A 15,910-nucleotide genomic window follows, 5' to 3' on the forward strand; every position below is an offset into this window, starting at 1 on the left:
TGGGAAGCTGTCCAAATCTGAAGGGTAACAGCAACAGACTCATGCAGGCCTGGTACTAGGAGGATGCAGGGTGTCAGTGTCCATTGGGAGGAATGATTCCTGTCAGGTCTGATCCAGCTGGTTCTTTTGTTCTGAAAACATAATTTCTCACAAGTATTATACAGTTCTAACATTATAATCGTATGAGGTGTGCGGGATGCACAGAACAATTACAGCTAGTTTTCTGGGCATTGTATGGGTTGACGTAAGGCATTTGCAAATTTTCCTTCATGCCTTACTAGTAGTGGCCTCTAATATCAAGTCACAGAGAATCTGTGGTCCACATGAGACCTCTCTATGCCTTTACATTCATATCTCCGCCAGTCTCAGAACTATTCCCATGTAGTGGGATTAGGAATATAAATTACCTGCTTGTTCAGTAGTTTGAGTTCTTTACATCTCAGTTGTAGCCCCCTCTCTCATTCCTTTCCGATCAAACCCCCTCCCTCATCTACCCCCAATCCCATCCCCTCCCTCACCTCCTTGCAATCACTAGATTGCTTAACCATTCTCTCCATCTTTGGGGGCACATTCCAAGGTATTATTCACCCCAATCCAACCTGAAAAAAACTTGAGAGAATGATACCCCATTCCCTCTAAGGTGGGGAGGGGGCAGTGGTATAGCTTGCTGTTTGCTTGCTTGATCTACAAATGCCTATTCTCATAGGGAGGTGGTCGTAAGTCATTATTGGTCTTATACAGAGAAAAAATTAGGGGAAATGCAGGAACATCTCTCTTCACCTTTATCTTGCATATGTATGCAAGGAGATGGGAGCTGAAAAGAAAGAAAGGGAGATTTAGGAATACAGAGGGAGAATAGAACGAAAGCTAGATGATTGAACTTACTCTTTAACTCAAGGCCTTAATTGTTATTTATAGTGAAAGTTATGTCTAAGGCATTGCTATAGAATTTAGTATATTGATACAAAACATGAGCATGTCAAATACTTGGCAGATTTTAACGCAAGAATATATATCCTAAGCCTAACAGATAGATATAATTCTACCAATAAATGTGCTAAAATAGTTGAATAAGATCTTCAAAAGCCTCAGAGAAACACAGAATATGGCATTTAAAGTTGTCCTTACAATCTTAAATTTCTTCAAAACAAGACAAATTCACTCCTGACAACACCCAGCCCACCTCAAAGAAGATGATGAGCATTAAAGAACCTCCTTATGGACATGGCTTCAAAGGTGGCAAAATAACGACTGGGCAAAATGTCCTCATCCTGACAGAAACAGAATCTGCCTAAAAATAGGCACTTAGATGCAGGCATAGTTGATGGTCCCACTCTGCCAAGTCAGGGTAAGCAAGTCCTCAATAGTTCCTGCCCTGCAAACAAGTCTGGCAGAGATATTAGGCCAGACAGCTGAAGATGAGGCTCCAACGTTATACAGTGTATTGGGGGACTGGTCAGGAGGTAAACTGTCTTAATTCAATTTGTACATTTTGGAAGCTGCTAACCCACACTGCTGGTTCACTCAGGAATTTAAATTGTATTCCTTCTCAAGTCTCTGAAGGGCATTGAAAACAAGATAGTATAGTTTTATAACCAAGTTTAGTTGGTTAGGGCACAAGATCATTTTAGATCAAGATAAAGAAACTAAGCTATTAGACTTGAGATAGGATAGATATTGAATCTCATTTGGAAATTTAGACCCAACAAGTCAGGAAAGACACTTACTTCAGAAGGCGTGAATGCAGATGGCCAAGTCACTATGAATGTAACATGTATAGAGCTCATTATTCTCATGATTGTCACATGGTTCTCCCTACTGAATGTAGTTTGTTTTATACATGTGTAATAAAATAAATGTGTATATTTAAAAAAAAAACAAAATCACAAATGATGTTTAAAGGAAAAGTTCTTAGCCTTTCTGAATATGAAAACAGTTGAGATGGACAGGAAAACGAAGGAAAAGGCTGATCAAGGGAGTCACTATGGGCAAATGGTAAATGAATCAGAATTATCTCTGCGTCACAGAACATTGAGCACTTTTCTCCTTTGAAATAACTACACTGAAGGTAAAAGAGCTATGGTTCACATCATATCTGGGGTTCTTTGCTTGAAGATGAACTGTAAGTGGAACTTGTATTACTATGAGACACAGAAATATGTAGGAGTTAAAATTGCTGACTCATACTTGGGCCTATTGAGCTAAACATTTAAAGAACAAAAAAAACCATATTGCCAAACATTCTAGTACACTACAGAACACTTAAAATAGTTAGAAAGTCAGTGAGCGTAGCTAGACGGAATGGGCTATTGTTTTATTTGTTAACTGAATAGTCTGTGTAGCACAACTGGACTCATCCAGTGAGCACCACGGCAGACGCCAGGATAAGGAAACAGTCTTAGACACTCAGACAGAATGAGGTAGTACATGGATTATTAAATAGAACCAAATATCTCACCCACAAAGATCCATCTTACTTGAGCACTCAGTCCTAGTTGTTTCTGGAAACTTCTTATCTTTAAGCCTTCATATAATTTTTCTTGTTTCTTATGTTGATTCTCAGCCTCAGTGGGGGCAATTTCTACACTTTGAAGCTGTCTAATTTACAAAATTTCCATCATATAAAGCCTCTTCGTCAAGGCTTATTTAGTTGGAAAATCCTCAGGAAAAAGAAATGAATTAGAAGTTATGGGGCAGAAGAAGGTGCACATCGTACTTGAACATCATAAATTCTGACTCTTAGAAATTAAAGAAATAGTATCTCAGGGTAGGGCTTAAACTGCATTCCTATGAGCATTTGAAAACTTTCATATGGAAAGACCATAATATAGGCCAACCTTTGTTTGCACACCAGATTTAAATGGGTAGACTCAGTTGTTTATGAGACTACATTTCTTGGTTCAATATTCAAAATACCCAATACCCAAACTAACTCAAATACCCTTCAAGGAATGGCTTACCTGGTATGGATAGTTACTTTGCAGCATATAGAGGTAAAACAATCAGCCATGTGGTAATGTGTGTATATTTTTATTAAAGTGGCAATGAGTTGTGCTTATAAGAAATAATGTAGCGAAAAGATGTAAAGCTAACCATGCTTGAGGAATTCTACAAGCTACATTTTTACAATGTAGCAAAAACACGTTTTAGTGAAGGTCATAGGCATCATCTACGGAAGTCCCCTCAGTTTTTGCAAAGGGAAATATCATATGGCTATCAAAGTGCTTTTCAAACATTTGTTCTTCTGCCTACTTAATGCTGGAGCAGTATCTACTTTGTAAAAAGAAACTTACAGTAGTAAAGCTTGCAGGTTACAGACAGAAATCTATGTTTAGATTAAATACTGAGAATAATATGCTGTTGCTGTGACATACCAGTCCAAAGCTGAAAAGGAACTGATGGATGGCGTTTCTTACAACCTGAAACACCTAGGGGAGTTAACAGATGACAGGAACAGGGCAGAAAGAATACAGAACTCTGATCTAGAGAAAAGGTATAAGGAAATATATTTTCCTACTGTACCTTGCCCTGCGTCACTGTGGAGCTGAGATGACTTTTGTGATTTTCAAAATAATTTGAACCCTGGACACTGTTTAAAAATGCAAAGGAATACGTGCAGAGACAGGATTTCTGGCAAGATAAGGCAGATTTTTCTACTTCCTAAGGGAATATAATCCTGCAACTTTTACCTTGACAAAAGACAGTACTTCCTTCTGCCTGATGACCTGCATGACCTTGAGAAAAATCTGTTAGTATATATTGGAGGCAATATGTTGAGGGAAGACAGTACTCAGGTGCAGCAGCCTTCTGGTGTTGGAGCCCACACTTTGGTAGAAGTTCTCCAAGATGCAGCTGCCTTTGACTCAACCATGCTTCTGTAAGTGGCACTTCATCTACACTCTGTTTCCTTAGTATGTTATTTCCTGATGATGGTTTGGATAGAATAGATTCTTTCTTATTATTGATGCTGCAGTATTTGGAGAACTATTGTTTTCCATAATATACAAGACAACACTGAGCTGAGAATTAATAGTTTGTCAGGAGTTGCTGAATCAATCTTGAGATTAGTGGTTTTCTAGGGGAGCCTCCTTGTCTGAGGAAGGTTGCTAATGCAAGATCCATGGATATTTCATATCTCTTTGCTGCTTTATTATTTTTTTTAACACCATGGCAGAAACAGAGCTACTGTTACATATTTCTAATGCACACCTGCATGACCTTCCAGGCATGGAACTCCATGCAGAACAAGAAACAAGAACACAAACATGACCATGTTATTGAAATTGGGAAGCTGAACTTTATTGAGAACATAGCATTCAATAGTTTATTTGTTCAGTCACAGAAACAGGATACAATATGATGGAGTTTGAGGCCTTGGATAATGTTCTGCTCACATAATTCCACCCAGGACAGAATTGGGTCCCAGAACCGTAGCCAGACAATGATAGTAGATTTGTGATCTTATCAATTTGGCTTATGCAATAAATAACAAAAAGAAAAGAGGTCTGTTTTTAACAAGTCACCTTAAGTTTTAAGTAAAACTTAAGTTGCAAGAAACAATAATTAATGAACTAATTAAAATTTATTTTGTGAAGTGGAAAATGAACATATATTCCCAATACTTCAAAATACATAGAATGTCTTGAGGACCTTGTCTCAAGATTAATCTCAGGCAAAAATGTTTACTGAATTGAGAAGCTTTGCTAAGGCAAACCCAAACTGAGGTAATCCTCCTACTTCTCAATCTATGGAGGGGAGAAACATCACTATTCAGTATGTGTTCTCATTGAACAAAATGATTCCAGTTCCATCTCTATAGAAGCAAGTATTGTAGCACAAGGAACTCAGGACAGACAGTATATTCTATAAAGTTTCTCTAATGAAACTTCATCTGAATAGGTCATTTCAGTGTCATTTTTCTTCTTATAGCTGGGACACTTCTTTTGCTAGCAGTGTCAAATCTGATCCTGTGGGCGCCTGTGACATCTTCACGAATTCCCCAAATGGCCATTGAAGTCATATACCAACGATTGGCTCAAATATCACACTTCACCCATGATTATGCTTCAAAACTGTGTACTGACTACGTAAGTACCATACTTCCTTTTGGCCAGTCTGTCTGTCTGTCTGTCTGTCTGTCTGTCTGTCTATCTATCTATCATCTATCTATCTATCTATCTATCTATCTATCATCTATCTTTCTTTATTATTATTAATTAATTATATTTTATATTATAACCCAAGCTTAGTTTTCCCTCCCTCCCTCCACCTCCCACCTCCTCCGCCTCATCCCCATCCACTCCTCCTCCATTTCCCTTCAGAAAAGAGCAGGCCTTCAAACCAAACATGGCATATCAAATTGCAAAAATATTAGGCACCTCCTCTTATATTAAGACTGGACAAGGAAACCCAGTAGGACAAGGGTTCCCAAAACAAGAAAAAGCATCAGACACAAACCTTTCTCCTTCTGTTAGGAATCCCACAGAAACAACAAACTGCATAACTATGACATATATATCGAGGGCTTGGTTAGACTCCTAGTGGCTCTCTGGTTGTCAGTCACTCTGTGAGCCCCTGTGAGTCCAGGATTGTTGATTCTGTGGATTTTCTTGTGGGTTTCTTGAAGTAGTTTTCATTCTGAAAGAGTCATCATCAAACCCTACGCATAAAACAGAAACCACCATGAAACAAATTTTAAATGCAATGATTTCGTAAGTGAAAAACAGACATTGTAACATAGAACAGGGAGATTAGGAAGTTTCATGAAAAATTGGACTGGTAAAGGAAGGAGCAAATGCTCAATTCCTATTGATGAATGTTTTTTAAAGCATTTCTTTTTTATATGAAGTCTAAAAGGCATTTATTGTATGTGCAGTAAAATCTGTCTTTGGTGAAGATCTCCTATCTAGATGGGCATTTTCACTTATCACTGTGCAGAAGTCTGTTTTATAGGAATTACCTTGCAATGAATATTAAGAGTAGAGTAAAACTAAATTACGGAAAACCATGTTAATAGGGATGCAACCCAGAAAACACAAATGATAAGGACTGTGTTTTTAATACTTCAGGAATGAATATATCATTTAAAGTGGAGGGCAGGTTTTAAATAGAAAATTCTATCCTTTTAGGTATATTCGACTGGGTTAGGACCAATCAATGAGGAAAAACAAAGAAACCTCAGTGCAAAACTGAAAATATAGAGCATATGTCTTTAGACTTCTAGTGAATAAATGTTCTCCTTGCCATATCTTATTTATGTTTCTTTTGTTACATATTCTACATTCACAATCTTTCAACTGCAGTATCTGTAGGAATCAGGTACACTTCTATGCACTTAATGATTGCCAGTATTAAATAATAAATTCTTTTTATAAATACAATCTTCTATTGATAATCTGTAGTTATTAAACAACACTTATTAAAATAGTTCTTCATTCATTCGCAATTTTTCTTTAGAATATATCTAGTTTTTAATTTTTCCTTTTTTAATATATACATTTATATTATTACACATATATACAATAAACTTCCTATAGCAAGAAGAACCACAAAAAAAAATCAGGAATTACATAAAGTTACATTCATAGTGTTTTGGCTATTTGTATTTGCCAGCCTTGAAGACCCATCTTATCTTGATGGGTCTAAAATTCTGAACGTAAATCAATATATATCATATCTCATCTTTATCAACTTAAACATCTATCAAGTCTTAAAAATTTTTAACCCCAAAACAACTAAGCTTAATTGTAAAATTAATATACCCAGAAAATGCCCTACCACACAACAGGGACATATGCTCAACCATGTTCATAGCTGCTTTATACATAATAGCCAGATCATGGAAGCAGCCTAAGTGTCCCTCAGTAGAAGAATGGACTAAGAAACTGTGGTACATTTACACTATGGAATACTACTCAGCTATTAAAAACAAGGACTTCCCGAAATTTGTGGACAAATGGATTGATCTAGAAATTATCATAATGAGTGAGTTCATCCAGAAGCAAAAAGAGACAAACAGTATATACTCACTTATATCAAAACACTAGTCCAAGGGATACGTACCATGAAAAACTTTACTTACCAAGAAAATGGGTCAGAGGAGAGGACATCCTATTGAGACTTTAGGCGAGAGTAGCATGGAAGAATAGGGAAATAGTAAGATCCACAGGGTCCTGGAAACCTACAAGAAGAACTTTATGACAGGCAGATCTGGATCCTGGGGTCCTCCTCAAACTAAGGCACCAGCCAAGGAGAATATAGGCAGTAAGCTTCGAACCCCTACCAAGACCTAGCCGACGAACATGATATTCTCCACCGTTGAGTGGAGAGTGAGATCTGACTCTCACACGAACTCTGGTGCCCCTTTTCTGACCATGTTCCCTGGATGAGGAGGCCTGGTGGCACTCAGAGGAAGGATAGAAAGTTACCAAGAAGAGACTCTATAGTCTAAGAGCATATATAGGGGGAGGAGGTCTCCCTCAATCACAGACATAGGGGAGGGGAGAAGGAGGGAAGTGGGAGGAAGAGAAGAATGGGAGGAAACAGGGGAAGGGCTAACAATTGAGATGTAATATGAATAAAATAATAAAGAAAATCTTGTCTTCAACCCCATCAGACAGTTGAGAAGGAACAAAATTAATTATATGAGTAAGCAGGAAGCGCAAGTTAGCAGTTTTCACACTGAGAAAATGACAGGGACAGTTTGATGCCTAACAGTCACTCAAAACTCTGTATAATGTTGGATCATCATCTTCAGCGTTCTGTCCCAATATATCTGACAGACATATTTGTGAGTCAGGGGCTACTGAGGACTAGCTTACCCTGTCTTGTCAGAGTTTGGCCATTGATTGTCTGCATCTAAGTTTGCCCATTTTTAGGAAGAATTCTTTCTGTCGCCAAAATGAGGACATTTTTCCCAGTGGCTTGTTTGGCACATTTGAAGCCATCTCCATAAGGAGGTTCATTGATGCTCATTTTTATGACTGATTTTGATACCATAAATAATATTATGTACTTATGAGTAATTAATTGATTTTACATTGCCTTGTTAAAGGAAAAAAGATAACCGTGTGCCAATAGGACCCGACATTTTTAACTATGGAAATGCATACATTATATTTTGGCACTAAACCGAAATCTAAAAGCAAGTCTGTTTATTTTAGTGCCTTACTTCTAAACACTGACATTTATAAAGGACAAATCAAGAGAACAGTGAAGAGGGAAGAGGATTGTAAGTTAGAATATTATATTGCTTATACAATAGGTGGAATATGTATGTAGACAGTGTTTATTTCATTCCTAATTTAATTTCTATATAGTTATTAAATGCATTTTCCTGAAAACTTTCCAGTCTATGTGCTTCTTTTATGTCTCTCACCTGTTTGGCTGCATCTATATAGTTATCATTTCCTATGATAATTTACATTTACAAAATTCATTACTAATGTTGTCATAAGTGTATTTATTCAATATTGATCCCCAATAAATGAAAAATTTCAATTTCTTCCAGGATATGATGTTTGGTACTACTTGCACACAGGACCCATTGTTAGTCCCCTGCCACACTGCCTCAATCATTACTCCAGAAAAGAGTGAACAAGTCCACCAGACAAACGTAAGTTTCTCTCATAGTTTTCATACACACAAAAAAAACTGAAGTCATAAACAACACACTTGTGCTGTATGAGGTTCCTGTGGCCATAGCAAGTTCAGTAGTCTTAAATACAAGAAAAGGTAAGAAGTGACAGACAACCATGTTTTATGGGTTGGTAATTTGACTCTAAGGCAAATGCTTGTTTCTATGATAACAGGCTAATCAACTGAACATTTGGAGCACCACGTTTTAGCAGTATATTTCCTGAGGGATTATCATTAATATACTCTGGGAAGTTCTATTATGACTTGGACCTTCAAGGTTGAACATAAATTCATGTGTGGAATACTTCCAGATGCAAAAGTATTTATAAAATTATACTAAGCCCTTTTCTAGAAGCATGTTGCTTAATGATAAATGTTTCATTAATTTTTCATTATTTATGAACACCTCTATAGGTACTCAGCCTCTTCTTGTATCTCTAGTGAAAATAAGCTGAAAGGAGTTTTCTCTTATTATAATACTCTTGGTGATAGTCTATGATATGATGGGGATTGCTTATCTCAGCACTATAATATATAACTGTTGTAACACCTTCCCTGTCAGTCTCTGACATAAACAACAGAATATGATTAATACAAACATTTTATGTGTGTATATCTTACACATGTAATCTATTTTGTGTCATGATTATGAATAATAGTTGAAATCTACACACAAGCTGTTCACAAATAAAATATGAGTATAAATATGGCAATTGAGAGAGGAAGAGGTGTAAGAAGAGATTATCATTTGCTCCGATGCTCCGATCTATTTGTCTACACTCCTTAAAAGTAATCAATTAACATTGATTGATTTAATTCTCAAAAATCTTTCTAATACAGGCCATTATTGTGACCATATGGAGCTGAAGTTCCAAAATTGTATATAGAGATTGAATCACATGACATTTAAGTAGCAATGAAACCGGGATACTTCCGTTCCTCAGATCTAATCCCTGGGCTACAAAGAGTCAAGCAATGGATTTTTCTATCACCATTTGAACTGCATTTTTATTCATATGATTTACATGTTTGCTATAAAATGTCCATGAGATTCCCTTCCTACTTCATTTTTATTCCATTACCAGGACAGTAGTTAACAGACTAGAAAGCAAAACTTGTGAATCAGATGTGTTATTCCCATATATTATGGCAGTGACTAGACACTTATAAAGTCAAAATTTCATGTCAGGATTAAAAGTAACACTGAGTTTTTGTTCTCCAGAACCTGACCCCAAAATGGGCTTCTCTGCTAGAGGCAAGAGAAAGAATTCAAGAATACTGAGTCCATTATGAGGCAGAATGGCTTCTTTTTTCATTATGCTTCTCTTCTAATATTTCATAAGGACAGAGCATATGTGTATATGTGAGTGAGCAATAGGATCATTAGTGTATAAATAATTTGTGCCACTACTCTATGAAGGTATTAACACCTATTTTATCTCAATAAAGTCTCATAGAAACCTATAGTGTGCAATCAAACCTTGGTTACTCAAGGTTGCGGGAACCACTCAAGTTAAATAATCTTACCAAGACTAGATAGTGGAGTATACAATGAAAATAAACATGATCAGTTTGATATTCTTGAAAATAATTGTTAAGGAAAATTATGTTCACTTGAGCAAATCATAATTCTGTGACATACTATTATTTGTCTATTGCACATCATGAGCTGAAATGTTTTCTATATTCGTGTTCATAACAAATCAGTATCGGAGCTTACACCTTCATTCAGCCACTACATGTATAAACACAGCTGTATTTCACTTATATTCATGAGATGTTATTCATGATTGTTTAGTCAGAAGACCTTATGAAAATGTCTATCAGTATTCTACAAGCCTGGGAAGAGCCTCTGAAGCACATGGTGTATGCAATGGCTACTCTTCCTGGTATGTCTGATGACATGCTGTCAAGAGCAAAAGAGTTGGAGGAAAGAATTCACAAGCTTTTGGAGGGACTAAAGATCTTACTCAGTAAGGTAAGCTCAGGCGGTCTTCATACTCTGTTCCTTATCTCGTGCGTGAAAGACGTCATTTGTTTAACAAGAAATGAAATTTTCAATGCTTCATTTCTGAGACTGAAATATATATATATATATATATATATATATATATATATATATATATATATATATATAATGTTCCAGTACCCAACGTATTTGTAGCTTTGCCAATAAAGATCTGCTGTTTGTAAATCTTACCTTCTTCACATTCTTTAACTAAAAATCACACACCGGTACTCCTAATAGTAAGTAGATGTTTCTCATAGTAACTCAAAAGGTAGCTTTCCTAGGTAGGATCAATATCCTTGAGTAACTCACATCGGATAACAGTCTCGAAACTCGTACACTTTAACACAGTAAATGTTTGATATGTCCAAAGATTTGGAAGAATAAATTGTATGGAGAACTGGATGAGTTTAAATATAGAAGAATAAAAGGATATTCTTCCTAAAACTATAAGTAGGAATGATGCCCCAAGAATGTCTTGAGACTTTCACACGTACACTGGTGCCTCACATTTGTCCATGTCCCCTGGATGGGGAGACCTGGTGGCACTCAGAGGAAGGACAGCAGGTTACCAAGAAGAGACTTGATACCCTATGAGCATATACAGGGGAAGGAAATCCCCCTCAGTCTCAGTCATAGGGGAGGGGAATAATGGGAGGGAGGGAAGAATGGGAGGTTACAAGGGATGGGATAACCATTGAGATGTAACAAGAATAAATTAATTTAAAAAATAAACATAAAAAAAGAAAAATAAATCTCATGAAATCTTGTAAAAACATAGATAAAAACTAAGAATACAATAAAAAAAAAAGAATGTCTTGAGAAAATACTGGCTCTTTTATTGTCATTTGCTCAAATACCAGTTAAACATTTTCCAAACTCTCTGTCATTCAGTCTATGCCAGTATGAATTTACCTCTTCTGAGACCAATGATATCAGGAAAATATGCATTCTCATATCATGTTTATGTTTAGAGGACTAGTTCCTTCCTAATACCTTTGTCCATATGCGTGACAAACTCACTGTTCAGTAATAAATTTTCCATCTAGCATAATTCAAACTTCATCAGTTTTAGAGAATGAGGCTAATGAAATAGCATAGTCAGTAAATGTCTTTCTTTCTAGCAAGGAATTTGATCTCAGAATGTACATTAAAATAAAGATATGTAGTAAATATTCCTTATTATCCAAACATTAGGATAGGATTCCTATCACTGGTGAGTGTTTGGTAAGTAAAAGAATCTGTTTTGAGAGAATAAAAATAGAGAAAGATAAAAGCCATAAGTGGAGGTTTTAAAATGTTGACTTCTGATCTTCTAATGTATGTACATGCATTCTTGTACATGTGATCTCTGTGTATATACATATGTATACACTCATATGCAACAAGGTAATATAACCAAATAATCCTAATAATGTAAATAATCCCTCTCTTTTCCATGTTTAGGCTTATCCTGGAGATGTTGAAAGTGACTATATTTCCTGGTACGGATGGTCAGATTTGCAGTCATTTTATGAGGGCACTCACTGCTATGTTGGTATCCTGTACCGCTGCCTGCGCAGGGATACACATATGGTTGACAACTTTGTCAAGGTATTGAAGTGCAGAGATGTCCATAGCAACAATTGCTGAGCATCCATTTGTGTCTTCTGTCACTGAGAAGGTCTTTTATCATCTGGAACTTCAAGGCTCTACTAAATCTCTACCTCTTTGGTGCAATTCTAGGTTTAGTTGGTACTTTAGTCAAAAATAAACTTATTCTTTGGAAATGTTACATCCAAAATGTATATTTGTCTATGTTTTATGGACATTTAATATAGAATTTAATAATGGTATTGGAATATTCATATCATATCTTCTCCATATATAAGTTTAGTTTACAAAAGTGAGTGCTTATATTGGTCAGAATGAGTGAAGATGACTGAACTTATTAGAATCTAAGCAAGAGTCTCCTAGTAATCAGTAGAGCCACTCTGTGAAGAAGATGGATATCTGGGCATAGAATATGAAAACAAATAACACACAATGAGCATTTTTTTCAAGTCTCATTACAGACAATACAATTGCTTTACAATTGGACTATACTTAAATACAGTAAACACACACAGACACAAAGACACACACACACACACAGTATTATAACATTATCCCTTGGCTTTACTTCTAAGTATTCTCATCTTCTCTTCTTGCTCTTAAAATCCATGGCCTCATTTTCATTAATTTGTGTCATATGCATTTCTATGTATGTATGCATATTGATACAGAAAATCATAAATATAACATACTCAGTCTTATACTGATATTTGCTACTGGTATGTATACTTTTAACATTGATTATTTTATAATAGACAGCCAATTGGTGTGTCTATCCTTGGGGAAATCTATCTGACTCTGAGCATGTTTTAATTGCCTGTAGTTCTTTGTGTAGAGTTCTGCCTTTTTAAACACTCTGAAGGCTGTTAAGATACATGCATGTGGTGTCTTTAAACTTTTCTAATAAATATGAAACCTTGAGCCTACATATTTCCATCTTAGACAGATGCTGCATATTTTGTGGCTTTACATTAGTATAGGTCTAACAATGCCCCATCTAGCCATTCAGCTTTTTAACATCCTACTCTGGTACTACAGTTATTAATGCCACAAATAAGGAAAGACAAATTTTATCCATTCTTTTGATGTTTCTTCCTTTTCTCTGTTCTAAATATCAATGCTCATACCTTTCTCAGGGTTCAGTAGATAAAGGTAAGTAACACATGTGTGTTATTACATAAGTGACAAATAAAGTGACTATGACACAAGTAAAACTCCTCTGAGAATCAGGTGTTTCTGTTGTGGGCAGACTAGTACAGTCCAAAAACAAACAGTGGCCACACATTAAGAGATAGTTCTTTTTCAAGGGACATGTCATGGCTATGGTCAGTTTTCTCCTCTCCAACTGCTCCACTTGTGGCATCTTAATTGGCCTCTGTTGCTAGTACTTCTCACCTTGATATCCCACTTCAGCAATCATCACTGATTCACAGATACGTCATAATAACTGATGTATGAATCTAATGCACCAGGACTCTACAGCCGCAAAGTGGCAGGCAGTACCGAATTACTGCTGCCCTGTTCCTTGGTTCTCTAAATCCTCTCCTTCCCCACTGTTATAAATCCGGGAATGATAAGAATGTCAAATAAATGAGTTTGCATTCACCTACAAAATGTGGACCCTTTTCCCCATCTTTTTATCCTCACAATTATTTTCTTTTCTGGCATCGGTTAGTGGCCACTGTCTGTGGTTGGACTATACCAGAAAGTATGAAATATAGTGTAACAGAAGTAAAATAAAAACAAAACAATATTCCTTATTCAAGACCGACGATACTGGAAAGCATTTTAAGTTCCTGTGATGTACATGGTGGAAAGAGAGAATGTACTTCTTCAAGGTATTCTCTGACTGCCACAAGAATAAGTACGTGCACACACACACTTGTGCACACACAAAGAAACACACAATACATACTATTGTGAGACAGACTTTTTCTATTGAGACACCTGTCTACTCTGTCATGAAAGTCAGAGCAATACAGGTACCACTAAAGGGCAATATGAACTATGGACACTACTAAAGTTCAGTTTGGCAAACAAATGAGTTTTCTTGGCGTTACATATATGAATATGGTTGATGGGTTAATTAAAGGCCAAGAAATAGCTCGGTGAGAGCACCATCACCAAAGCCAGCTCCTCAGGAGTGAAAGTGACATTATAGTTGAGAGCCTGAAATACACTGCACAGCTTGCAGGAAGCTGTGCAGCTGAGAGTGTGCCTTCACCAAGTATTTCAGTCCATCTAAACCTCTTCAAGCTGCGTGAGCTACTCCTTGTTTTACTTTGCATTTTCACTGATCTCAGACACTTGTAGACAATTCAACTCTTTCTTTTGCCTCTCAGATTGCTTGTCTGGTCTATTCTTCTATCCTAGGGCTAAGCTGCTCTCTGCATTGCATTGACTAAGCAGAGGGTGACTTTCAGCAGTCTACTTCTCATAAACTCGTGAGAAGAGAGAGGCATAGTGACTCTGTTTACTGATGTCACAAAACTACTTTGAGTTGTTCTCTTCATACATAGTGAAGCATTATGCAAGTTAGAGTGTTTTCCATCCCTTGAGAACATTTTGCTGTTTCACTCCCTTATAAACATCTTTCTCTGAAGTACTCTGGTATTTCACTTTACCTTTATGTCCTATGTTAAATAATGTTCCTCTCAGAGGAATCATCTACATAATACTCAACCACTTCCTTCTACTCCTACTATTTCTGCTTGCTCTCCCACATTAGGCCATCAGCCTTGGAGGGGCTAATGCTGTAGTTGACAATGGTCTTCAACTTCAGTGGGGTATTTAACCTTTATATCCTCTTTATTTATACCTGTTTTCAGAACATAACTGGTGTTTTGTGGGGTTTTTTTTATATATATAGAATAATAGGTAGAAAAGACAGAAAGAAAGCACATCATTACCACCAATAATAATAATACAAATCATTCAAATGGATATTGGCTGAAATATTAACCTAACCTCATAAATACAAATGTTGATAATCACCTTCGCTTTTGCATCAAGGCAATACCATTCTCTTTAAACCTAGGCCTATGAATTCCTGCTCACAGGATTTATCTAAACTCCCAATAACACCTGTGAATTTCCACCTATGAAGCTGCCATTACGTTCATTAAGTACTCAGATTTTAAGTTTGTTTTATTTATTTTATTTTACATGTATGAGCTTTGCTAGCATGTATCACAGAAATATCTGTCAACTACATGTATGCTTAAATGCATGAGAACGTCAAAGGATGGTGTTGGATCCTCTGAAACTGTGGTTATAGGTGACTAGAAGTCACCATAGTGTTGCTGGGAAAGGAACCTGGACCCTCTTCAGGACGATAAGTGTACTTTCCAATGAGCTCTCTTTCATCATGTCTGCCTCCCTCCTCCAGATTTTGGGAACTATGAAAAGAAAAAGCAGAAACACTGTAGGAGCCAGTGGCAATCAAAGGCACCAAGAAAACAAAGCCTTTGGGACAAAAAAGGGCATTAAGTCACAGAGACTCACAGGGCAGCATGCATAGGCCTAAGCCAGATGGGCTCCCAGCACTACAAAGGGAAGTAGATACAAGTCCATTCTTAATCCAGAAACTATTTTCAAATGACAACTGCTTGCAAGGGAAAATTAGTTTTCTTCAATGGCATGTCACTGGGTTTCCAAACCACACTCAAGGCA

The 15,910-nt window shown here is 36.6% G+C and overlaps 1 protein-coding gene across 1 annotated transcript; it reads left to right on the forward strand.

The window, feature by feature from the left end:
* Positions 1 to 3,846: 3,846 nt before the first annotated feature.
* On the forward strand, positions 3,847 to 12,277 carry LOC127186995 (prolactin-3B1-like). The gene is made up of 5 exons (XM_051143264.1): positions 3,847 to 3,877; positions 4,930 to 5,087; positions 8,510 to 8,614; positions 10,436 to 10,615; positions 12,092 to 12,277. Exons 1-5 carry the CDS (start codon positions 3,847 to 3,849, stop codon positions 12,275 to 12,277), a joined length of 660 nt encoding a protein of 219 aa, XP_050999221.1.
* Positions 12,278 to 15,910: the final 3,633 nt, after the last annotated feature.

Source organism: Acomys russatus, chromosome 3 (genome assembly GCF_903995435.1).
Source record: "Acomys russatus chromosome 3, mAcoRus1.1, whole genome shotgun sequence".
Classification (NCBI taxonomy): Eukaryota; Metazoa; Chordata; class Mammalia; order Rodentia; family Muridae; genus Acomys; species Acomys russatus.